The sequence below is a fragment of the Dermacentor variabilis genome, chromosome 7 (genome assembly GCF_050947875.1).
Source record: "Dermacentor variabilis isolate Ectoservices chromosome 7, ASM5094787v1, whole genome shotgun sequence".
Lineage (NCBI taxonomy): Eukaryota > Metazoa > Arthropoda > Arachnida > Ixodida > Ixodidae > Dermacentor > Dermacentor variabilis.
Window position 1 is genome coordinate 140,946,163 of NC_134574.1, and position 25,242 is coordinate 140,971,404.

Sequence of the window (25,242 nt, forward strand, 5' to 3'; positions counted from 1 at the left end):
GTCGGCAGACCGAAATCGGTGTCGTCTCAGCCTACTGTGAATGAGCCTTTACAAGAGCGTCGGCCCTGGTTCTTAGAAACAAATATCTCAGCAAATATTAGAGGGCGCTCCCACGCCAGGTCGATTTAGGCACCGCTGGCCTCCTTGAAATCATTGGGTTCAGCGAGAGCAGTGGAAAAGTAAACATGTCCGCAATAAGGATTAGTAAGAGGCGATTGGAGGATTGGTGGGAAAAAAAGTAGGGAAACGAAAAAACGGAGACGTACAAAAGCAAAGTTCGCCATAGGGGATCAGAAAATTTGGTTGTGGGAGTTCATAGCGTTTCTTTCTTTTTCCTTGTTTAACCTAGGTAGGACATTAGGCAGTATAATAACAAGAGCTTGGTGGCGGAACCCACCGCCACGTTCCAAAGTGGACGCTCATAACATCCATCCATCCATCCATCCATCCATCCTTTTCTGTGGTTTAGCGGGCTTGCACCTTCATTTAACGCGAAGATGTAGTTGCAGGATGAGTCGAGAACGTCATGTCAGCACTACCTTAAAGAGCTGACTCGAATTTGGCTTCCAAGAAACGAGGGAGCAGAGAATGACGTCCTGTCGCACGTGCGGACGCAACTCGAGGCGCGCGCGGGTTGCTACGCGCCGCGATGGCGCAGCCGTGGTGCCCTTCTTTACGCAACCGGCGCCTCCGAGCGGGTCTCGCCATCGCCTCCGACTTTTCTCGCTCTCTTCTCGATCGTCCTGGCTCGGGCTACGACAGCAGCCGAGCCAAGCCGGTCGATACGGCAAGTTAGACGACTGAGGAGAGGAGAGGACGGCAGAGGGAGGGAGGGAGTGAGGAGGGGAGCTTCGATTAACGGGGCCTCCCTTCCCGGCTTCAGATCGATGCCCGCCGTGCTGCACTTTTTTCGACGCTCGAAGGCAACGCGGTGGAGACGCGCGCACAGTTTACGGCATACTCCCCCCCATTGATTTCAGGCCACTCATTGGAGTACTTGAAGCAAGAGGGGAGAATCGTTGGCATCGAGTGCCAATGAGGCAGTACACGCTGATGCGGCCAGATCGCACTCTTTTCAGCGTCGTGCTTAGGCACACCACTAACGATGCGTCAAAACACCATAGCCAGTTCCATCATTCGGTGGTCGAAGCTTAACATCGGCGCGCCTAAACTGCAGCGTAACTATTGGGTGGATAGTCGAGAGCCCCGTTAGAGTACTGGCATGACATATATTCGACTTGTCACTTGCTCACCTTGTACACTGAGAGGTACACCTTTTGGGGTGCATATCTGCCACACAACGATAATCGTCATCTGCCTTGCTTGCGTTTCCTTTCGTGAAAACGCCGCGCCCGCTACTTTCCTGTCGGGAATGCTACGTCATGCTGATAACGCGCATGCTGTTCGTTACTGGGAAGTACCGGGCTCGCAGCATTAAAGAAAGGAAATGCGGACATGACATTTATCGTTGTGTGGCAAGATACAACCCAAAGGGTGTAATTTTCTTTTAGAGTGTAGACGAAGGCTCGAACCCTCTAAACCATAGAAAACAACATTGGCAAGCGTCAAATCGGCCATTTAAAAAAATTATGCTTGCTTGAACGAACTAGTTTCAGTTCGGCTCCCGCGACAGACGCATATGCGTTGTGACCACGTGGTCGTGACGCCGTGATTGAGAGGATCGACATTTGGGCGAGTTGGTACTGGTTGAACATCTTGAAGATGAAGCCAGAAGGCAGGAAGCGCTGTCCTGTGTGTTCCTGCCTTCTGTCTTCGTCATATTTCGCTGCCCCTTCAAGATGGTCGAGAGGCTTGGGTTGCTATTGTGGAGGTCGTCGAATTCGCCATCTTATCAGCACTGATTGGCCCAGAGGCCTTCCACGGCCTCTCTGATTGGCTCAAATTGCCACCATTAAAGATTAGTCAATATCTGACGATGTCCAGATCCAGAATAACACTCATCATAGCCAGGAAAGGCGGGTGGCGACGGTGCCTTGGATTTTTGCCACCAGCTCGTCGAAACGTCACGAAATCGTAAGGCGTTTGCTCAAGCCTAGTTGACGTTTTATCGGTTAAAAAGGAACGGACTACATATTACATTGTAATTTTGTAAAAAGATCTGAAGCTCAACTCGTGCCAATTTTCAAAAAAGCTTGCCGATCCGCGACAATCTAAACACGAATGAATAATTTAACATTCATGACGTCACAGCAACGTGCCGGCGCTAGGGTTTCAGCGCGAAATTCAAGAAATGCCAACTTTGGGTAGTTTCAGTAATAGCGCACCTAAGCGTCTTTGCGCACCGAAAGCCCCTCGCCCTGCGTGCATACATTTGTGTACACCTTTTGCGTACTTTGGGTGCGAAAAACTCCCTTCTCGATCTTCGTTTTCTCTTTTAATAATCGACCTATTACTGCGAAATTAACAGAAATAGAGTTTTGGAGTTTTACCTCATAACAGAAATAGAGTTTTGGAGTTTTACCTCATAAAACTTATTTCTCTTCGGTATCCCTTTCAGGGTGATAGGAAACAGAAATATAATGCTGTAAACGCTTTGCATCTTCGAGAAGACTGAATCATATGCAACACATTTTCTGGAACCAATATATATTTCTATTTTTAATGCAACATCGAAAATGCCGCTATTCTTCCAAGCACCGTTCTGCGTACATGTAACTAAGCCTTACTACATGGTGTGGTGGGCATTCGGCGGATCACGAGAAACCGCGCTAACCGCCAGCAACTATATTCCCGTATATTCTCGCACCTTACGGTGCCTCGAGTTACGATCAAGGCAGGGTACGTATGCACGATCACTTTCGGAGATACCATTTTCAATGCGCGCCGATTGGCTGGTCGACCAAAAACCGTTCGAGTCATCCAACGCGCCCTGTACTACGTCACGAGAAAGCGATATGTTGACACGTGTACTTGTTTGTCTTTGCAGTCCGGGCTTGGATTACGGCTTGTCGGGGGCGTCCGGCACATATGTCACGTAGCAGTGACGGTCTTCACCGTCACTGCTACGTGACAATATGGTATCGCCGAGTGATGTCAGAGAATACCACCCCCAGGGTCGGTAGCGCGTGCGAAGGAGAGAACTTGTTCCATGCAACGCCGCAGTTACAATGTTTGGATAAGATGTCCGACGAAGTTCGAAGAAGTGAAGTGACAATTTTTTATACAGACGCACCTGAGTGAGTGGTTTATTCTGATGGCATTGGAAATATTGGCAACTCTGTTGTGTCGCCGGTTTCTCCACAAGCAATAGATTGTCTAATGAGCAAAGGAAGATGGCAATACGAGGTGATGCATAAAACAAACGAACAAACGGTTCGGCAGTAAAGCACATTTCGTAATAATGCTTAAAACAGTAGCCAATATAGAAAGGCGCGCACTAATCGATCCTTAACCCTCATAGAATGCCGCGACAATATAACACACAGGGACACACAAAGTACTAACATATAAAAACAATGTCACTTTCCATTGAAGCTCTCACAGCTGACCGCTGCAACGAAGCGTTATTCCATGGCCCGAGCAACTTTCCTATGCTGAAAGGACAATTATCAAGGGTCGTCAATGCTGCCCTTGTTCAACAGTCCCGAAAGGCACTGAAGCTTTGCAAACACGTATTTTGATACGAACAACTGCGCCTTTCGTCAAATTGCCCAAGTCACGCTGGAGTCCAGTGATCGAAAGTAGCCCACGAGGAAAGCAGATGCGCGGCAGTGGCTAATACAGCGAGATGGTGCTTATCGTGCGTTAATGTCACCTTTCCCCCTCATTTCGAACGCTTATTGTATCTAATATATCCATTAAAACTTACTATTTGGTGCTCTGCGAAAACATGAAAAAACGCGCAGGCTGTAGTTGTAGGCTCTTCCAGTACAGGGTCAATGCGCCCGAGCTGTTCGCCGTCCCGACAACATCCCGCCCTTTTCGCTCGTTCCGCTTTCTCCCGACAGGCGGCGCCACCGTCCCAATCGTCTCTCGAGGCGGGCTTTTCCATCGCACGAATACGTACACGACGGCGTTTTTACGTTCGCTCTCCGAAAATATGGCAGGTAACGTAAAACTTGTGGCTGTTAACTAAATAGCTCGTAAAATGCGACGTCCGAGGCCACATACGGGAGGGTAACATGCCTCCCGATGCGACGCCCTTCCGGACAAACCTTCACGCATGGCGGACACCTTACCCTTGTGAAACCGCGTTAGCGTTCCTTCGCCATGGCCTTCGTAGCAGTTTCCACGCCTTCATGGAGGACTCTGGTATCAACAGACTGGCGCGTCAGGCACGACACGAATGAGATGCTCGCACATGGAAAACTGTCAGTCACGGAATTTGCAAAAACATCGCAAGCCCAGGGGCGCGCTCCCCTGAAAGCTTTGCGACCCGTTATCTCTGCTTTTATTCAGCGACCACACAGCTGTTCAAGCCACGGTAAACGGCAAGCATAAGGCAGTCCCACCAATGTGGCCGCGCACGCTCAGATGTAGGCTGCGTCGAACCAGGCGTTATCAATGGACTGCGCCCGCGCCCTCTCGGCAAGCGTGTCTGACGAGTGTATAACGCACGCAACCATTTTCTCAATAAATAGCGCTTTACCTTTAGTGGCCCTATACGCACACTGCCATCGGATTCCGCCTCACAATTTTGCATCTTTGCATCCAGCGATCTTCCTGTAGCAAAGCCATATATGCTAATAACGCTAGCCTGCGTGCAGCTTGGCCTTCGACTCAACTGAATTTACGAGAAAGAAGATGCAGCTGGTCTGCAAGGAATGCACGGAAGGCTTAAAATAAATTGTTACCACCTTGTTTCTTTGAACCTGCACTGGGATCCCATGCCAAGCTTCTTTTTTTCTTAATCGTCATGCCCATCAGAACAATTCTGCCTTTCTCATGAATCCACCGAAGGAACCTGGGTTCAGCAGTAAAATAATGCAGCACGTCAAAAGGCATAACACATCCTTCGCCTTCCTTTTGAAAGAGTAACGAGATTAGCAAAAGATACCCAATTTTTTTAAAGTTAAAGTAGGAAAAGCAGAGAGGTTAGCCTCAACTAGTGTGCTCTGGCCTCCTAGCCTGCACAGGAAGGGGAAGAAAAATATGGGACAAATGGTGAAAAGGACAGATTAGACATATGCTAGGCGCATTATCTTGCAAGCACTGTTATTGACACGGGCCCACTTGAGGTTGTGGAAACGTTCCAGAACATTCAGATCCAATTCAGATTTTTGCATATCCCATCAAGCGATCAAAAACAGACTGGAGAGTAGGTCCTTAAAGACTTGCTGAACATTGATAAGCATTAAAAGATACGCACTGGACATCATCGTACGTGGAGCAATAAAGAATATAGCACAAATGTGAAACCACCTTCCACAAATTTTAATCTCAAGAGCCTCCTCTCCCAGCAGCTGCCGTTTCTTTTGTAGAAACGGAGGAAGAGCCATTCCACTTGCTGCTGGTGTGGTGGTAGCAGATCTTGGGACTAGCTTCTTTTAGGTACCTATGTTGTCACACAACTAAATTCACACAAATAAATTAGAACCTCTCTCCTATACGGTTTGCCAGTTGCCGCATCGTTCCATAGACCTTCGATGGTGGTTTGCCTGCAGGGAAAGAAAGAGAAGAGAGTTCCATTAGCTAGAGAACTCGACAGATTTTGTCCCAACTTTCAAGAGGCATCCCTGAAATGTGTCAGGTACACTCTATTTCCTGTACTTGTTGAGATGTGGTATCTGTCAATGCTGGACCGCAGTCAGCAAGCTAACGTGCCAATCACATGTTATCACCCCGAACGCATGGTCGTATTAGCAACAGCACAAAGTGTGTTTATGTAATTTATTGTTGTTATAATGCTATATTTGCACAAGTCACCAAGAGGTATCACACTTACATGTGTACTGCCGAGACGGACGTGATTGTGGACTTTTTTAACCAATATAACTTTTTATGCTTGTAATGAAGGTGTTTCCATGTCTGATGCGGTTTTATTACGACTATGCTTGACTGTACTAACGAATGCTATCGGACATACATGCAAAAGACACGCAATTCAGTGCTAAGGCTCACAAATCTCTTGTAAAATCATCAAGCATTCTCTTCACTCACCGAGGACTAAATTGCAGATGGCAGTCCGCGCCGCCCTGATGTTCTGGTACGAGCCAAGGATATGTATTTTGCTGCATGAAATGAGCAACAATGTGAGGCAACATGCTGACATGCAGGAAGCATGGAAGAGCTTTAATGCACACATAGAGGGACATGAAGCTTTGATGAAACACATTAAATAAAAAGTCACCTATTACACTTGAAATGCATTATAATGAAATGGGATATAATGAAATAATTGATAGAGTAAAACTTCGTTAAACCGTAACCACTTAAGCAGTAGTTCTGTTTTAGAAGTAGTAAAGTGAAATCTCCCGACTCAGCAGCCATTGAACATAATGTGTTTTGTATCCGCATAAACCGTACCAGCTTACTGCTTACGTATCGGTTAACACAGTGTTTCCACTTTTCGACGCGCAAACACGGTGGTACATCGTCTCCATCGGGCGGCCCGGCAGAACAAGTCTTAGAGATCACAACGGCCTCCAAGCGCCTTGTGTGTGAAGTCACATCAACATCATTTCGGCACCATGCCAGAGAGCGTTGTGGCATCGTGCCGAAGCTCAGATAAAGAAAAGACGCCGGGTGCTCGGCATAGAAGAAAAATTAGACATTGTTCGTGCTATCGAACGTGACACGAAGAAGTCGGCACTGGCACACGACATGGGTCTACTGTTGACTACAGTGTAGGCATTTGGAATGCGAGGAAGTTGCTCGGAAGCGCTGCTGCGACCACGAAGAGATGTCGGCTACGAGGTTCGACTTTTGACCATCGTTGCCTCTGTTGTTGCCGAAGTGTCGCCTAGCGACAGTGACGAGGACAACACGGGAAGCGACAGCACGGGTGATTCAGGCCCGATAGTGGCAGAAGCTGCGCATTACGTCAGCCTCATGAATGCAACCATTGCAACGAGAACAGCACCCCGCAATGAAAAAGGCGCCCACGACTTCTGCAACGCTACTGCGCCCATGCACGGAGAATATGCAACGCCGAGGAATCAGTCATGCGAGTGTTTGCCGAGAAGAGGGGGCTGGCCGAAAGGCTGGTTCGCAGCTTCAGTAAGTTTGAGGCCTTGGTCGTCGCCGTTAGGCCGCCACAGCATCAAAGGAAAATAACACTTTTGTTGTGCGAAGTCAATAAATACTGCATGTCTTTTTCTTCTTTTATCGCACTCCGAGTTCCGTTTCTGACAGGTAAGTTGGTGATTTCACGCTATTTTGGTTAAGCAATAGTACCGTTTAGTACATACTTTTTCCGAGCTCCGGCCAACTACGGTTTAACGAGGTTTCACTGTACTACATTTGTGCCTCGTTGCAGTGAAGTTGAAGAGGATGCCAAAATTACTTTGTTATATAGACTTGTACCTGCATAGTCCTAGAACATAACATGAGCTTATTAATCAGTGCTTGTATAGTAACTAGGTGTTCCTTCAAGTTTTATCACAGGTTCAAGCAGTAAGGGCCTTGTTTGTAGAACATGGCTGCAGCTTATGGCGTGACCATGCGGGCGCCGTATCTTGAAAACGATCTGCGACGTGGCCAAAGTGCACGCCCGCGTGGGCCTTATCTTCAAAGCGATCAAAGATGTTTGCAGGATGTGCATAGTGCCGGCAGCTTCATAAGCGAAATGCTTTCTATGTTTCGCGTTCGCGTTGAAGCGAGAGCTGTACGAATGTCAGTTCGCTCGTGGTTACTGCCGCAATTCCTCACTCCAGCACTTTTCAGCGACTTTCCGCGGTCATTGAGCAAGATGTGTTCATATTTACCTGTGCACGCATGACACCGCACTTGTTCATTTAGGTAGCAAGAGAATGTTTACAAATTTATACAGCCGATAAGACTACTCTCCTTACTTCGTATAGCTATCTACTGATTTGCTATTGCAATCGATGCTTCGCTTTTCGGGCGAAACTGCAACATTCTTTTTTGTTCTCCACGCCAGTCGGCACGACAAACGCGCATATAGATCATGAGCCTCCTCGATAATGGGCACATCGGACCGTGTTGGCTGTGTCCGGTGTTGCGACGCCGGTTACTCGAACCCCGACCGGCGTTACTACTGGGTAGCATGGTGTTGTCGGCAGGCTGCAGGCGTCCGGTAGACCATGGCGACCTGGCAGGGGCGAGACGATTTCTAGTGCGAAACTTGCACTGTTTATTTCAGGGTTGCTGAGGATATAACGGAATAATAATAAAAATACATTGCGGGGCCGCCTAAATAGGCCCGCTAAAATCGTAGGCAGGATTTTTCTCACGTCACGTGACATGTACTCAGTGTCGTCGGTCATGGGCGGCTGCTCCCTCTCTCCTAGGCGACATTGCACATGCTTGCCTCTGCTAGTGGCAACCCGAAGGTCCAGTTTGGTTTGCGGAAAGGAGTCTCCCCCCCCCCCCCCCCCCCCGAGTCACACAGTGCGTGGAAAGCGGCCCTCCCTCCTGTCACGCATACACACAAAGGGGCCCGAAATCACTGTGGGGCGCCTGCCAGACGGGCAACCACTCAAGACACAGAAGTAGGGATCCATCCTCTGTTTCGATTAGGCATGATCTTTTGATCATCCTTATTGCATGGGGTGTTACACGCCAACCGTAACAACGGTTACGTTGGCTGTGCCAGTGCTTCGAAGTGTAGACATTGTTGTTCACGCCAATGTGACCTAGCATCTGTGCGCACGTGCTCACACGTCGTCAAACTATATACGCACCTTAACCGAGTGAATTCTTTCAGACTTACGTTAGTTCGAATTTTGTATAATTCGAATTTTCGTTGCATCCCCATGGAATTCAAATTAATTAGCTTTTACTGTAGTGCACTGCGAGAAGGACGCCAAACGAGGCTCACCTGTCAGCAAGGACAATACGAGTCTTTGTGACATTTTCGATGGTGAACTTGGTTCGGCCGCCCTTTCCTGCCAGTCGCCCGATGCATCTGGCTAAGTGGTCCCCCTTGAGAGGCTTCACTGCAAAGCGAAAAAAACAATGGGAATAGAACACCAGCGCTTGTTTACCATTCACTTACACAAAGCAACATCAATGAAGAAAAAGCAAGTGTTCTGCCAACAAAGCGCAAGTGGTCCGATGACAACCGGAACCTGCTCAAACTTGTTTTTTTCTAACCAAGCTATTAACACTAATTCCCTGTTGCAAATGGACATGCAGAGGCAACAATCAACGCTCATGGCCAATTTGCTAACGCCAATATTGCATTACATGCCTTTCTGACCTTGATGAGCACCGACTAAAAAAAAAATAATCACAAAAGGGTTTGGACTCGGTGAGCTGGACACTTGCACCCTGGCCCTTGAGCAAAATGTTAAGTGCAAACACCATCCTTTAGTTCAACCTGCACACCGACAAGCTGTGCTTACTGTGTGAACATGAGAATGACCAGCCTAATGCCATGCTGCCCAATGTTTCAGTGACTGCAATGACAAAGGTTGCACGTCATGCCATTGCCATTGCCTGTTGCGATGGGCAAGTGTGAAACACTCCCGCGGCGTCAACCATTGCGAAATTTCTAGTGTACTAAAGTACAATGCTGAGAAAAAGCCTGTAAACTAATTTTCTGTGCTGTTGGCATTGTAAATAATTATAATATCTTAATACCAGTACTCTCGAAACTACAATCATTCCAGGAAGTGAATTGTTTCATTCCTCGTAAGTAAAAAAAAAAAACGATTTTCTTTCCTGTATTAGTTTTGTGGCCCTTGTGTCAAGGCTTTATGCAAATCTCACAACTACTCAAACTATTCGCTCCAACTTTTGCTTCGCACAAGCCCAGTTATACGCACCCCTTATTTAACCTATTCTAAGGCCATCCCCAAATCTAATGCACACCCAATTTTCGCGGGCATTAAAGTAAGAAAATAAATGTGCATCTGAGTGTAACATGCCACCGGTTCACAAAAGAAAAATATAGGAAGCTCCTCATGTTAGCAATCAGAAATAATGAGACGTGCACAATTTACTTTCACGGACAAGGAATTCTTCATCTTATTAATGAGCTTTCAATATGAAAGTGGTGCGCTGTCGTCACCTTTGCGCTTTGTCCACAGGTATTAAGCACACTGGCGGTATTCTCAAGCGATCACATTTAGAAATATATGTACTGCCATCACTTCTGTAAGAGACTGCATGGGACTTGTCCGAGTCCGACAGCGTTCCTGGCACTGCACACAGATAGCAAGCTTACACCAACGCATCTGGTGCCGAGTTGCACGAAATCTCTCGAAACTGATAATCTCCTAATGTTCTTGGTCGAAAATGATGCTCAGGATCCTAGTCAAGCAAAAAATGAGCCAACAGCAACTTTCCAGAAACTGTGCTCCGTCGCCATTTTGTGATGGCGATGACGCTGTGTCTGATGTCTCTGATGGTAGGCTGCTGCCGATTCCGAGAAGCTAGTTTTGGTTTCGTATCCGATTCTAATGCGCAGGCACTTTACGCACTCATTTCCTCAGAAAGAAGGTGCGCATTAGGTTCAGGTAAATTCAGTTGATATCGGCAAGAAACATTTTATATTTACCTCACTATGTTGAGGTTCCACTGTGCAATATGAATGAACTGAATATGAACCTTATGTCACCATGTTAACCGTTCTGCTGGAATGTCACGTTAGTAGCTTTTTAAAATCTTTTATACTCTTTAACACTCTGGACTTGTTGATTACAGAACTTCATTGAATATACTGTGCGATTCATTCCTTGTCATTATATTGTTATTTTTTTGCTAGTGAATTGTGAACTAAGTAATTCTTTTTCACTTCGGTTGCACTTACGGCTGTAGTATGTAAACTGCTACGATGTTATGGATTTCATATATTCTATCTATTTTCTATGTACTGCCCCCCTTACTTAATGCCTCACTTTGAAGCATGTAAGGTATTTTAAATAAATAAATAAGCTAGGCCAGCAAGTGTAATCCCAAGTTTGGTTAATCCAACAGAAAAAGAACTTGTAGTACATAGTAAGGCCTGCTACCTGTGACTGCACACTAAAATCTCAACGCATTAACGCAACAGCAAAATGTAAATTCCAAGAAAAAGCAATGATGCAAAACAGGCTTACCATCTTGGATGTCAAAAGACTCAAGAAAGAGCTCATCTAGGCGGACCAAAGCCAGGGCATCCTGCCAGGAGAAGCGACACCAGAAATAGCACAGTCAGCCCAGTGGTCAAGCGTACAAGAGAAAAAGATCAATGAATGCTCAGGTTTAAAAAAGAAAAAGAAGAGCAAGGGAAAGGAGAAACTGTATGGCATACAACTAGCCTTTTAGCTTCCCACTTCTATTGTTGCTTCCCGCACAAGAAATTTCAATCTTCCGTGTGACCGGGTTAAGGGGAAGCTTTAGATAACAGCAATCTCAACTCAATCGATAATCTTAAAAACTTTTTTAATTGAAGCCTGCGGTTTACAAATTTGTAACACTATATCAAAAACAGACCTCAGTTGTGTAAACTGTTCCTGTTAGAGCATCTAAACAGAAATCTGATAGATGTTTACAGCTTGCATGGAATAGTAAAGGGAAGGTTTTTACAAAAGGCATACTTGTAAATTAGTGGTACATATTTGAGAGTGGCGTACAGTACATCAATATTGTCCTTTTTAGGTGTCTTAATAAATGAAGTTTACCGAATTGTGACATCGTTATTTATCAGTGAATCACAGTGCTAAAAACTTCGTACCTCCCTTGTTTTTTTTTCAATTTTATAATTTCACAAACTTTTGTTTAAAGATATCAATGGCCTAACAAAAAAATATCCCTGCAGACACCACATTTTAATTTTTTTTTAAGACAACAAACTTTACCAAATTCACTAAAGTGAATGCGAAGCAAAACAACTTGTCCATTCCAATATACTTAGATTGACACTCCAGAGGTAAAGCTTCTTTTAAGAGACCTGGTAGAACTATGATGTCAAGAACCAGTTCACCCTATTTGTCTATCATGAAGCAACATAGGAGAGTTCCATAACATGTGTGGCCTGTGCAATATGCTTCGGCTTCTGCTTAGCAACTTCTGGTCTGTCAACGGCTCTGTCTTCAGTTTGATGCGGGGGAGATGGGGGCAAAGCCCAGCCTGCTACGTGGGCCAAGTACTGATGTGATCACGTGGAAGAGCAATGTGAAAAAACAAAATTCAAATGTAATGCCGAGTGGTGTGTTTCGCGTCATTTTAATGAAAGCGCTGCAGTAAATGGAACGTCCATATTTCCTCTTTCCAAGCTTAAACAAACAAGACTGCGGAACTATATTCAAGAGCATTATCCTGTGAGTGCCTCTCCTCCACAGCCTTCCCTTCATCGTAACAAACAGCTGTCCGCAAGTATAAACCTCCTCAACCTGTACCTAGCAACGTCACTGGTGCGCAAAATAAAAGCTGGCTTGGGGTGAGATGCATTTGCTGTAGTGTTGTTTCCTGCTTTCCTTTGGACTTCCACGACCCAGCCGTGCAGGGTGAACACTCGGGAGTACTTAGCCGCCACAGTCTTAGCCTCAGACTAGAATCAAAGTAGTTTAGTAGAACCCATGTTACAAAATGAACATTTTGTGACATGGCAAGGATCTTTAAACACAAGACAAGTTGCCGGCCAAGAACTTTAAGGACCTACATTCAATCTACAGCGACATAATGCGCAAAATATAAAGCAACGAAATGCGACTCACATCAACTTCAAAGCCCATGGTGAATGCCCGCACAAAATCGGCAGCCTTCTGCAGAGCACTGGGCTCCCGAGTCTCCTTGCATGTCTGCAAAGATGAGCATAAAGTAGGGGGGGGGGGGGTTAAAGAGAGATGTAGCTAAGCACTACAATCTCTTTAACCAAGCTGGACCAAGCCCAGCGAGCACGCCAGTGGCACCCTGGACTAGTGGCCCCAGCCACGGGACCTCAAATTTTGTTTTATTCTATGTTTCTCTCTTTCTCGAGCAAGAACACCATACAGCAATTCATAAAATTCACAAATATCGCTAACTGACACAGACACGTAGAAATACCACTAACATTGCATGCTTTTACAGTGTGACAGGACGATGCCTGACAAGCAGCGCAACAATAAACAGTTGGAACAAATTTTAGCACTAAGTGGCATCGCTTAGTGTTTGCACATCCCATTCGCACTATAATGCTCCAAGATGATCAATCCCAGCTAAACATGGTTGCCCAATAAACCAGATACTTGATGGTAAGCGTTTTCTTCATAAAGATAGCAGCATCATCACGCAGCCTCAAACTCAGACATCAGGCAGTGATGTGCTGGAAGTATGCCAAAACACAAGCAACTTATTTGTGGTCCCTCATGTTAACCGCTATACCACTGCTTCTCCCCTGGAAAGAACTTTTCAGCACACAATACTACACGCTGTTGATGCAACTTCAATTCAATGTTTACTGTCAAGAAAGGTGCAAAGCACGTAGTAAGTGAAGGCTTTGGATGCTGCCATTTTAGACGTTAGTGAGAATTTCATGCCAACAAATTTATCAGTCAATTCATACACAGAGTGTGCAGTCCTTCACTACAACGGGTCAAGCGAAAGGCAGATTTTGTGCATCGAGGTTTCCAGGCAACAAAAGCGAACTTCAGAGCTCACCCGAATTTCAACGCAACGGGACTTCAGGTTGAAACGTATCTGGAGGTGCAGATGCTCTACAACGGGCGTGAAGATCTTAAGCCAGTTCTCCTTCAGCGGGCTGTACCGGTGCGCGGGCACGGGAATCTTCCGGATCTCGATCTTGCCTTCCTGCGTGACAGTTATGACTAGTTATGTACAAGAACACACTTCAAGTATGGCACATAAGCATATCGCATTATCGTCAGAAATCATGAGATCAACCACAACTGCTAGCTCAACCTGTGATAGTGGAACAAACTTTGTTAGAGTTAGCTGCACCAAATATAACATGAGGGGGGGCTGAAAACAAAACACAGTAGAGTTGAAGCACTACACAGCCCAAAATACAATGAGTAGACGATTTTTTTCTTCTTCCTACTGTTTTTATCCCAATTACAACGAAAAGAATTTGTGAAGGGCTACGAAATTGGCGAGGTAATGACAACTCAAGTAAACTGTCAAAAAATGTACACACATAAAGAGCAGACAAAAGGCCAGACCATTCAAAACACTCTAAATGGCATTCATTTCCGCTAGCAGATCTTACAGTTGAGCTTACCGTTGTGGTGACTAGCATGTGTGGCCAAAGAGCGTAATACATGCATTCAAAACATAGCATTTACAGTTTAGATGAGTAGCTGTTGCCCCCCCCTTCTTAATATTATAACATTAAGCCATTACGATTAATGACCTAGGGACACGCCCCCTTGTTGATGGGGCATGGTAAAGCAACTTTCCTGGAATTTCGACTGGCGCTAGCGATTCGTTTAGCGTCATTTCTTGTGGTCAAGGTTACGCATGCTTTTGCCATTACCCTTTCTTTTTTCTTTTTTTTCTCTTAACAATTAAGGAAGCGACCTGGGCAAGTTTCACTGGAATCTGCCGCTTCAAGCGGTTTTCTGTCCCTATCCCAAGTCCAACTACTCAAAAACCACAAGGAAACACCAGCAAAACACAGCAGCTTCCGGCCGACAATAGAACGATAACACAGCAAAAAGTCATCCTGGGGGGTGATGGAGGGAGCTTCGAAATGCAAGTACCGAATCCGACAATATTTCAGAGAGTCCCACTCCCACAAATTTCGCGACGGTTTCCGGTGTGTGTGTGTGGAGAGGGCGGGGGCACATTAGAAAACGGGTTATTTTCGGGCACAGCGCACCAGTTTCTCCTGCTTTGCGGGAGGGTAGAGAGGCCGTCCTTTTTTGGGTTCCTCGTCGTCAACAGCCATCTTGCGCTTGCGGTTGGCCCGGCGTTGGACAAGCTTGAAGCCGTCGCCGACCATCTTTGCGGGTTCTGTCGTCTCGGGCATGCTGAAGTCTCCTGTGATGCAAGACACAAAACGGTGTCGCGGGGCACGTCAAACCGACAGTCAGTCAGCCAGTCAGGAAAGCGTGTCAGTGACTGACATGCTTTCCGAAACCGGACATTGAATCGCGTGATCGTAAGCTCGCCGATTCGAGCGCGGTAACGACGACTTATGACGACGAATGAGCGAAAAGCAAGGGCGTTCCTGCGCTTCGAGAATTGCAGGAAAACGAGGGATTCCGAGAGAATCGCGATGTTGTTGACACCACTCAAGCCGGCGTGACCGACAGCGACGCAGATGGCTCAGCTGCGAAGCATCAAGCACCGTTTGCCGGAATGTTACTGCCGGTTCTGTTACGACAGGCTACGCTAAGAAAACATTTTCTTCAACGGGCACGAGCGAACGGATTCGAAAAATACGCACAAAATGCACATTCCAGCGCAATCGCTTACCTATGCTTCCCACCACGTGAGAGGAGACGATATAAAGGACTCTCCTAACGTTCTATACGTACCGCGACGTCATAGAGGACGCTGGTGTTCATCCATCTTACGTTTAATAAAACAAACGTTAAAACATATTCAAGTGTAATGTTTAATTTTTGTATAGTGTATAATAATAATACAAATTGTTTGCGTTTACTACGTTGATACAACAAAGAGAAGCGGCAATAGATATAAAAATGATAGCACGTCGCTCGCGCCACAAGTGTCAGAATTTTTTGCGTGACGTCACAATTGTTTTTGACAAGCCTTTTTCTGCAGCGGGGGACACAGGTGTAGGGCATCGGCGTAAAACGAGGGAGGGCGCAGCAGAACCAAAGGAAGGGAACGATTCTTCGTACGGAACGTACGTACCCCCCCCTCCGGCAAGCAGGCATCGGCCGGAGAGAGCTTTCGCGTGTGCCGCAGAGTGGTACGCCCGGCGTTAATCTTTGCTCCCATTCATTCGCGCTCCCGCGCCTGTCGTTCGCTCTTGTACGGCGCTGGTAACCAGCGGCCGTACTACACTATGCGCCGTCAGTTTTCACTGACCAAACCCTGCGGACCGAGCTGACCCTCGACAGTCCCCTATATATTTAGAATATCGCGTGGGTAAAGCACACGCGCTACTTCTTCCGACTTCTGCTGTGACGGGAGCCCAGTCGAGCCCGACGACCATGAAGGAGTCGGCTGTTGCCAACCACGACCGTCGCTGGCGGACTTCGATGAGCCTCGTGCTTCCTCAGGTGCGGTACGAACACCTCCTGGCCGGCATTTCTGGCGGTGTCACTTCGACCCTGGTGCTGCATCCGCTCGACCTGCTCAAGATCCGCCTGGCAGGTAAGCCGTTACCGCTGCATCTTTCGTCTCAACGCAGGCAGCGCGGCCGTTTCATGTATGTCCCGATTTTTTTTTCTCCCACCTTGTAAGAACGGCAACGAATCTCTCGTCGTCTGCTCCTCGCGGTAGCATCACGAGGCAGCCGGGCAAAATGCGCAGAGATCCGCTTGCCACGTCCTTTTCTTTATTTTCCCCGTTCCTCCGAACGTAACGGAGATGTTTCCCTCGGCTCACCAACGCCGGATAACTGTTGCTCTGTGAGGAAGCCCTTTACGAGTAGCACATGCTTTGGGCAGACGATCGGCCGTCCGTCACTCCAGCCTGAACTGGTTCTAACTGGTTCATTCCTCGAGCCGGTCAGAAAATACGCTGCGAGCGTTGTTGCCTGTAATCATCGCAATGACACCGTCGGCCGTGCGCCGCCGCCGCCGCTGCTGCATTGACTGTCGAGAAAGCGCGCGCCGCTCAAAACCACGCATTAACGAACGCGTTTAACGTTGGAAAGAATGGGGAGACCTCGTCCTAGTCAGGTTGGAAAGAAGACTTCGACGGAACGACTTGACTGAAGGACGCCACGCTCATTGACACCGTTCTTTCGTTTTTATTTATTTTTTTCCTCATTCATTCAGTGCAGAAGTCCTCTCGTGCAATTGCTGGTCTGTCTTGAAGTGGTCTACATTACCAGGCCTAGGGACAACGCAGAATATATATATATATATATATATATCTTCGCCAGACACGAGCGTCTTTTTTTATAGACGGCATCAAACACCGCGGACGAGACAGTCATACGGTTTCGTCGAAACGAAAAGGCGCGTTGGCTGCGGTTCGCAAAACAGAAGGTAAAGAAAGAAAAGAAAGGAAGCAGGGAGGGGGGTGACTGAAGAGGGGGGTCGGGCTGTGAAAATAACTTCCCCGAAGTGCCACAGACCTCACGACTCGCGAGCAAAAGCGGGCGCGCTCCTGCTTGCCAAGCCTCCTAGCTCCGGCAGCATCCTGCTGTCTTCGTTGCGTCACCCGCTCTTCCATTATCTCTAGCCGACCCATACAGCGTGTTACGAAGTCGTTTGGTCTCTGCGGCGCTGAAGGGCTATCGTTCTAAACGCTCGCGACGTTGTATCTTCCTGTATCATTTCGTAGTATCTTCAACGAAAGTTCCCTTTTCGTTGCTTCCCGCGATGAAGGGCTTCCGGTTTTGGTTCCGAAGGTTGCACGTGTCGGTTCTTTCGTCACTTTCCGTCAACGCTTGACTGATTGCCGCTGCTTCCGCGGCGCATTGCTGCGTGTACTGATATTTTTCGCGCTCAACGGAGCAACAGCTGAAGCGTTTTCGCGGAGTTCCTTACCGCGTCTTGGCAGCTGCAGACGATCGATATAGTTGCGGTCGTCTGCTAGGTCAGTGGCTAAACGATTCTCCTTGACATTGATCAGCTCACTCTGTAGCAGATGGAGCTTAAATGTTTGAGGGTGGGTTAGGGAACGCATTCTGGTGCACCAAACATTTCGCTGCGGCACGAATTATCTGCGCGTTTGTAATCGTACCGTTATACCGCAGTGCCTGAATGACCTTTAGAGGAACAATGGACGCCGCTATCTGTAAATTCGGTTTTTACGTCAAGGAAACGTGTCACAGCTGTATCGTGTCTACACCATTGCGCTACAGATGTGTGCGATTTACCAGCCGTTGCTGGAATCTATCGTGAGAGCACACTTCTTTTTATTTTCCCCGTTCCGATTCGACGCGTGAGCTTCGAATGGAAACACGCTGGCGTAACATTCTTTGCCCGGTTCCACTCTGCCGTCAGGCGGGTGCCAAGAATCTTTTCGCACGAACCCGCTGGGCCTCGGCGTGCACAGCAAGCACGACGACGGCCATTGTTCGTTTTTCTTTGCACTGCGCTTCGTTTCGCAGCCAAGTGAGCGGGAGGGCCTTGGCTTCGATTCAAGGTCAGGTCGCCGAGCCTTTCGTGACGTCACGATGACGTCGTCGTCGTCTTCGCCGCTCGCTGCCGCCCTTCGCAGCTGTCCGCCGGCCGCAGCGGCTGCGCCTTTGATGACGAAAGAACGGGTCGCGTGCAATTTTTTTTTTTTTTTTTGTTCGTTGCTTGATTCTTTGACCCTGTGGTTGTCGCGTGGCAACGTTTTATCGCACTCGCGTAATGTAGACGATGGTGCTGCTGACGCGGAGCGCAATGTTTGTCGTCTGTGCAGCGCACTTATCGGCGTCGCACCGGGAAATTTTGATTGTGTTTTCGCACCGTCTGGCCTGTTTTCTTTCCTCTTTATTTTTTTTATTGGTGGGGGGGGGTTTGAGGGGGATCGAATTCGAGTGTCTCTCTGCGATTACTTCTTTCGCCACCTACGTAAGAGCAGATAGCGAAGGGAATATGGCTCGCTCGACTTGCGGAAAACGTCACCACCTGTTTGGTTGGTTGGCTGGCTTTGAATCCGCCGCAAGTTCCGACGGGGCTCTCGGAAAACAAAAATATGTATCTGAATTACGAAAGAAAAAAAGAAAGAATTACGCGTGGCGCGTACACATTGCAAACACCAGTGCTGACGTCATGCGAGGCTTGGGTTTTTGTTCCCATAAATAAAAAAAAAATACAACGTAAAAAAAAAAGAAACAAACAAAAGCCGCCTTGAATACTACGTACTGTGGAACCAGCTGTAGTGGAGGTGGGACTGCAGTGAAAATTTCATTCAGTGCGGGCGTGGCTTTCAGCTGCTGGGCCAGGTGGTTGTGGGTTCGACACTCTGTAGCTGCCGCGGAGACCGCATTTCGATTGCAGCGGAACTGAAAAGAAAGAGAAACAAGAATGCGCGCCCGTTCGTCCTTTAACGCATGTGACATAACAGCAGGTGGGCAGGATAAAATCACCGCATTCCCAGGTACACACGGACCACGGCATACGTGTCACATATCGAGACATCGGCTTTGGGAAGCTTAACTCCGGGAGCATCAATTATCGTTGTTAGCGTCATAGCGCGACTTTCATGGAGGCTGAAAATTGTGCAGAAATGCAAATGATCTTTCTACGTCAGTCTTCGTCCCTGCTGTGCTTCAGTGCTTAAATCGGAACGTCGTTTGTCATCTAGCCGGCGTTTATCTCCAAGCTTATTTCTTTTTAAAAACACATAAAGAAATTTTATAACAAACTGTTTACCTTTATTTATGGCCATGAAGAGTACATTTTTACAATATACTATATTTTATAACACTCAATTAGTACATTAATTAGTAATTGGCTTTCTGAACTACCCACAGCCGAAAGTTCACTCCAACATATCAAAAATGCTACACATAGGCCTCCTGTGCGTAGACCAGGTTTTTGAGGTGTGCAATGTATGGGGTTTTATGGGAGAAGGGCCAGTGATGTCCTAAGAGTGCCAAGAAATGGTATGTGGTTAGTGACGTAGATGGTGTAGATGTAACGTCTGTATAGTGCCCTAAAAATATTCACTGTAAAGTGCAAAAATATATTGTGTGCATGTATTAAAACTATGACCTGTCAGCTGAGCTACCAATGTAAAAAGCTACGTAACTCAGTAGTGCGTGTTGCTGGGCTATTCAGTTCAATATGAACAATTTCCGAGTGTAAGATTGTTGCCACTTAGCGCAGAAAGGAAATGAAAAGGGAAGGGAACAAAGTGAGTGCTCACTTTGTCCCCTCCCCTGAAAATTGGCCATTATCAAGACCCGTGCTTTCTTGATAAAGGTGAGTCTCCGGACAATTTTTTTAATGTAGATTCCTTGAATTAACCATACAGTTGCCAGGAAATATGTATATATCAATCTTGGCATAGGATATAGTTTAGTACGTTTGGCATTACAAGGTCAATGCGGCCATCTCTGTGATCTGTGCTTCCTCACAAATGCACTTGAGCCAAAGGCCTTGAGTGTAGATATCCTTATTTTAATAATACTTCAAAGCCTGCTGACATGCAGAACAGTGCGTGCTGCTTATCTGGCTCGTATAATGGGGTTCATGGCGCACAGCTCGTCCTTCGAGCAGAGGTCTCCTTTGACGCGGTTACTGTTAATAATGGGCATTTCTCAACTTGGCTGATTAGATGGGGTTCAAGATGCACAGCTGAAATACTGTGTGCCTCATTCTAACTTCCTTGTCGTCGGCATGCAGAGAATGTCACACAAGAAAATTTGCATCTGGCAAGCAGGGTTTTCTTTGTAGCAGTTCTCAGGCTGGTTTTAACAGGGCATTGCTTGGCTTGGCTGATAACATGGGGCCCAGTGTGTACAGCTGACATGCCATGGCTGATTCTGATATCCTTACCGTTGACATACCAAGAATACCACATACAAGGTAGGCTACATACAACACAACACTCTCCTGCTGGTTTTTCCATTTTGCAGCTCAACAGTGTTCTGTTTGCTTATCTTGGCTGATAAGATGGGAGTCTATATGCACAGCTAATCCCTGCAGTTCCCACAGAGAATATCACTTTGTGAGCAAGGGTTTTGTTTGTGACTGTTTTCAAGTTGCTTTTTGAGATGGGCAACAGCACACCAGAAACAACATAAATATCTGCGGTGTTAAAATGTTTGCCAATTGAATGCTCACAATAGTCGACACTCAGTTTTTCATTGATTGTGCTAAATGTTTAACAGCACGAACGGAACCCGTCCTGTTGTTTTAACTTGTCTGCCGTCAGCATGTGGTGTTTGCCATGTACACAGTTTCATCATGAAAGGAAATGCCTGGCTTGCACAAAATAATCTCTTGCTCCTTCTTTTTTCTATTTCTTTTTTGTTGTGAAAAAAAGCACTGCTTGAATCTGTCCAATACAAATGGCTTAGCAGTGCATGTGGGGTCGACATGTTCCGCTGTTTCTGCAGTTGATTGTTGATTAAGCACCAATATTTTTCTTGCTTCATATTGGTGCACCCTTTATGGCCACTGAAGTTATGATGCTCGAAAGATAAAATTCGTATGGGTATTGACATTTTTTGTTTTCGTGCATTCATTGTCCTTGCCTTGCTGCAGTACCATGCGTGTTGCATCAACTGCCGTAAACAGCTGCAGTCTAGTTCTTTCATTCTCCCTATGCTCTTGCCATCTGTGCAGCACTGTATACTTTATTGTTGCGTCTTTAAAGGGACAATGCACCTCGTTTTTCATTTTATCTGCCATCCCCATGCCCCTTTTACAGTTAATGACGGGCAGCTGAAGAGCCGGCCGCAGTATGGAGGCATCCTCAACGCCGTCTCGACAATCATCAGGGAAGAAGGAATTCGGGGTCTCTACCGTGGTGTCGCACCAAACTGCTGGGGTGCTGGTACTTCATGGGGCCTCTACTTTCTCTTGTACGTGCTAGCCTGCTGTATATGGGTGCCTATTTTCATTGTTACATTTCACTTTGCCGTTCGCACCTTGCCTTCTGTCACAATTAAAGATGCTGTGCATGGTTCATCTTCAATACAAATGAATAAATTAGCACATCACTGGAGGTACCATGGGGACATGCAGCACTGTGTCCTCGTGGTCACCTCCCTTGATTTATTTGCCATTTGATTCCTGTTTTATATGTGCACCACGACAAGTGCAGTCAGCCACAAAAGTTAATGGGATGCAGGGATTTGCACTGCGTAGTAGTTATTTTGCACTTTAACACTGTTTTAGAAAATGCCATGCCTTAAAAGGAGTACTGACATCACATCTTTGACTGCATGTTTTTTTTATTAAATGAAAATCCTGCAACTCTAAACCGTGCAACTACCTACCGTATACTAGCAAGCCTCGCAATGTCCTTAATAATTTACTATAATAGCTTTTCTATGAGCCAGTTTCGGTTTTGTTTCTTAGGTGACACAGAAAATGGTCACATGGGAGCAGGACATCACGAAATTTTTGCCACTCGGTCTGGCTTGCTCAGTCGTCGGAACTGAATGAGATAACGAAAAAATGAACCTGCTATCTAAAGTAAGCTCTTCAACTCCCATATATTTACAAGTTTTCAGCACCAAAACTTGGACTGTAATGCTCTTTAAAGAAAGTTGTTTTGGCCCAAGACCGAACAATCCCTTTTATAAAAGGAAGAAGAGAAGTTGGCTTGGTCATTTAATGTGTGGGACAGATATCCAATGGTGTATGAGTTAGTGAATGGACGCCATGGGGGAAAGGAACACATATTTGAGGACTGCAGACAACTGGGTGTTGTGATGAGTTTAGGAAATTTGCAGTCAGGGGCAGTTGGAGATCTCCAGGAAAGGTCCTGCAGTGGACAATAAATGTGCTGCTGCATGTGATGACCTTATGCACCATTCTCATTGATAACACCCTGGACGCTCTACACCTTTTGACTACAGTTCCACATTGTCCTCTAACCTTTTAACATTGTTGTATTGTTACCTGGTGTGTTAACTCAGTGGCTATTGTTCGCTGCCGTGCATGAGGTTGCAGATTTGATTCTGCAGCAGCCACATTTAGATGGGGTCCGAATGTGGTAATGCCCGCGTACCATGCGTCGGGTACATGTTATGAAAGCCCCAGGGGTTCAGAATTAATCCAGACTTCCCCACTATGGTGTGCCTCATGATGAGATCATAATTTTGGCTTCTACCTCAGTTTATTGTTGTACTGTTATAAATGCCCATGCTGTGGAAGCCTGCGAAACTTGAAAGTATGACACTAAGTAGTATTCGGTCTTTCGACAGGTACTTTCATCACTCTGTAGTAATGATTGCTGTTCTAGTGGGCTTTTTGATTGACCAGTGTCTCAGCGTCAGTAACGCTTGCATGCGCATAATGGCATTGCATGCTGCGCTGTACATAATGTAAAGGAAGTGCAATGCACAGTAATGGATTATTGTTGCGGCGTAGAAAAACTAGATCAATCTATAAATAATTTGAGTGTATATGTTGTGGACCTACACAGCTTAGCTGTAAAGTCTGTCAATACCTTCAGCAGCATGTCGTCAAAAGCCCTGCTACAGCACGGTGAAGCGAGGCTTGCTGTAAACAATACCTGATGCCTTGTGCGCTCAACCGTGGTATTTGCCTGCTGCTTACTGCTGAGGCACTGTGGCATGTGACGCATTATTATTGCGCGACGTCTCTTTTGCTCCTCATGGGGCTTGTGTCCTGTGGATTGCAATGACATGTTGTTTTTCACCTGCAGTGCATCCAGCTGGGCTCATTAACTTATCTTTTTTTTCTTATGTGCTTATTAAAATGAGGTTCGTTGCAACACGAGCACTCGCGAAAAGTTTAACGTAACATTCACGATTATCTCTCTTTTAAACTGCTGTGCATGAATTTTGAGTTACGAGTCTTTCTTTCTTTCTTTCTTTCTTTTTTTTCCCATTGTCAGCCACTTTTTTTCTGCTGCATCTTTCTACTAATGTTTGCCTTCCTCTTTAAACACAGTTATCTCGGAGCTCTGGCCTGTGACCCTGCCAGCATGCCTTATAGTTAATTTTAACCCAATGTTTTGTACCCGCTGCATACGTGGATTACATTGTACGGCCATTCGAATCTCTGTAGTGTTTATTGAAATCTCGAAGCTGATAGCGAATGATCTGCATCTGCTGCATATATGAAGAGTTAATATAGCGCAATGCTTCGGCCTTTGGTTCCATTTCTATTCTCCCATTTCCTGTTCTAGTCCCAGTCAGCATTTTAAGTCTTAAGTTGCATGCATTAAATTTGCATTGTTTCACACTGCACCCTTGCCTGACTGTGTTGTGCATGTTCAAATATGGTTAGTTTGATTTCGGGCGAAGTGCTGTGGCCAATGCAATTTGCTGCCAAGCGTAAGGTCTTGGGTTTGATTCCTGCACACACTGGCTGCATTGCAGTAATGACAAAATTGACAAAAGTTCATGTACTGAAATTTTTTGTAACGTACAACTGCATAGCGTAACCTGGAGCCCTTGCTGTGATATTCCACATAGTGTAGGTGTAACTTTGGTTATCTGTGGGTTTTCTTTCCTACATGGCTAGAAGACGTCTATGGGTGATGAAAAAATGGCACTCTGATAGGCTTGGAGCATCAGGCTCATTCTGGCTCATAAAATGACAGTGGGAAAATGAAAGCAAGCAAACTTAAATGGACAGTGAAGAGAAAGATATTTTGAGCCTTATTGTAAATTGCCCTTCTGCGAATACTACTGAAAAACCACTCTTTCCATTAGAGCCCTCGCTCTCGTGGCAAGAGCGGCTTGATAATCCAGAAAACGTGCCGAAACAAGATGGGTTGTTATTCCACTTTGGGAGTTCTGGCACCTGCTTGCCGTGACATCATAGATGCTTGTGGTTTCCACTGTGGCTTGTTCATCTACCGGTAAAAGGTGGACCATATTACTGTGCTCTTAGATTCAGATACTGAACTTCGAAAGTTTCAAGAGCTTTGCTGCCCCACAATGGCCTGAATACAAAAAAAAGGGTACCTTGAAATCTGTGGTGTTACAAAATGGGTCTTTTATCTCTTACCATTTTAGTAGTGCGCCTATTACCACAAGATTAACTAAAATAATTTTGAAAGGCTACTTCATCAGTCTAGAACTGGTCTAGTGTTCATCTTAAGTATCCTTTTAAGTGTCGCGGTGAGGCTTTGTTTGAAGGTGTTTGGGATGTGTTGGCTTCTTCACAACAACATTACACACTCAATAATCTTTTTTTTTTTTTTTTTTTTTGCTGGGTCTTCTTGCTGATCGTAAATGATTATCATTGCCATCTGTCCCATGCAGCTACAATTCCATCAAGACATGGATGCTGGATGGCTGCCCAGACAAGCAGCTTGGTCCTGGGAAGCACATGATGGCAGCTGCAGAGTCCGGTGAGTCACTTTTTTTTTTTTTTGTGGACTAGACACCGTAGGCTAGGCTTTATGCATTGTTCAATTAGCACGTTATTGCATCTT

At 46.1% G+C, this 25,242-nt stretch overlaps 2 protein-coding genes across 3 annotated transcripts in view; one reads left to right on the top strand and one right to left on the bottom strand.

Annotated features, from left to right (window-relative positions):
- Window positions 1-5,373: 5,373 nt before the first annotated feature.
- l(1)G0004 (RNA-binding protein pno1) lies at window positions 5,374-15,564 on the bottom strand. Its single transcript, XM_075699432.1, has 8 exons — window positions 15,490-15,564; window positions 14,891-15,051; window positions 13,711-13,860; window positions 12,786-12,869; window positions 11,187-11,247; window positions 8,963-9,080; window positions 6,121-6,191; window positions 5,374-5,618 (listed from the first exon to the last, which is right to left on the bottom strand). Exons 2-8 carry the CDS (start codon window positions 15,038-15,040, stop codon window positions 5,551-5,553), a joined length of 702 nt encoding a protein of 233 aa, XP_075555547.1. The 5' UTR covers window positions 15,041-15,051; window positions 15,490-15,564; the 3' UTR covers window positions 5,374-5,550.
- A 231-nt stretch (window positions 15,565-15,795) lies between these two features.
- Window positions 15,796-25,242, top strand: part of LOC142588010 (solute carrier family 25 member 32) — a 34,496-nt gene continuing 25,049 nt past the window's right edge. Inside the window, exons 1-3 of one of the 2 annotated variants that reach the window (XM_075699433.1) lie at window positions 15,796-16,359; window positions 21,532-21,685; window positions 25,070-25,158. In XM_075699433.1, coding sequence (XP_075555548.1) covers window positions 16,197-16,359; window positions 21,532-21,685; window positions 25,070-25,158 — 406 coding nt within the window. In that variant the 5' untranslated portion in view covers window positions 15,796-16,196. Of the gene's footprint in view, window positions 16,360-19,015; window positions 19,222-21,531; window positions 21,686-25,069; window positions 25,159-25,242 lie in introns of those variants that run through there. The other variant, XM_075699435.1, reaches the window with a different exon arrangement.